Consider the following 574-nt stretch of genomic DNA (forward strand, 5'->3'; position numbering starts at 1 on the left):
GCCTTGTAACGGGCCTCCTGAGAGGCAAGCTGTAGAACTGCTCGAAGGATGAAGATATAAGACAGGATAACAAAGAGCAGATCCAACACCACTATAAACACGGCCACAGAAATGCCATAGATATTGTTGAAACGAGTGTCCCCACAGGCCAGCCTTACCACAGCCATGTGCTCACAGTAGCAGTGGGCAATCAGGGGGCCTCGGCAATAGTGGAAGCGTCTGAGCAGAAAGGGGAGTGGAGTCATTAGTGTCACAGCCCGAGTCACAGCAGCCATGCCAATCTTGGTGATAAGGGATCCAGTCAGGACCGTGGTGTAGTGCAGTGGCTTGCAGATGGCCACATAGCGGTCGAAGGCCATGGCCAGCAGCACTGCCGACTCCATGATAGAGAAGGAGTGGAGAAAGAACATCTGGACCAGACAGGCATAGAAGTTGATCTCCCGATCTCGGAACCAAAAAATAGCTAGCATTTTGGGAAGTGTTGTAGAAGAGAGGACCAGATCAATGGCTGCCAACATGGCCAGAAAGAGGTACATGGGCTCATGGAGGGCTGCATCAGCCTGGATGATGAAGA

General features: G+C 51.9%; 1 protein-coding gene across 1 annotated transcript; it reads right to left on the reverse strand.

The window, feature by feature from the left end:
- Positions 1 to 8: 8 nt before the first annotated feature.
- Positions 9 to 569, reverse strand: LOC144218986 (olfactory receptor 52K1-like; the record flags this gene model as incomplete). Its single annotated transcript, XM_077748986.1, has 1 exon — positions 9 to 569. A coding segment is annotated over one exon (561 nt), but the record flags the coding sequence as incomplete, so codon positions are not given.
- Between the last annotated feature and the right edge of the window lie 5 nt (positions 570 to 574).

The sequence above is a fragment of the Crocuta crocuta genome, unplaced genomic scaffold, assembly GCF_008692635.1.
Source record: "Crocuta crocuta isolate KB4526 unplaced genomic scaffold, BGI_CrCroc_1.0 C27678418, whole genome shotgun sequence".
In the NCBI taxonomy this organism is placed as follows: Eukaryota; Metazoa; Chordata; class Mammalia; order Carnivora; family Hyaenidae; genus Crocuta; species Crocuta crocuta.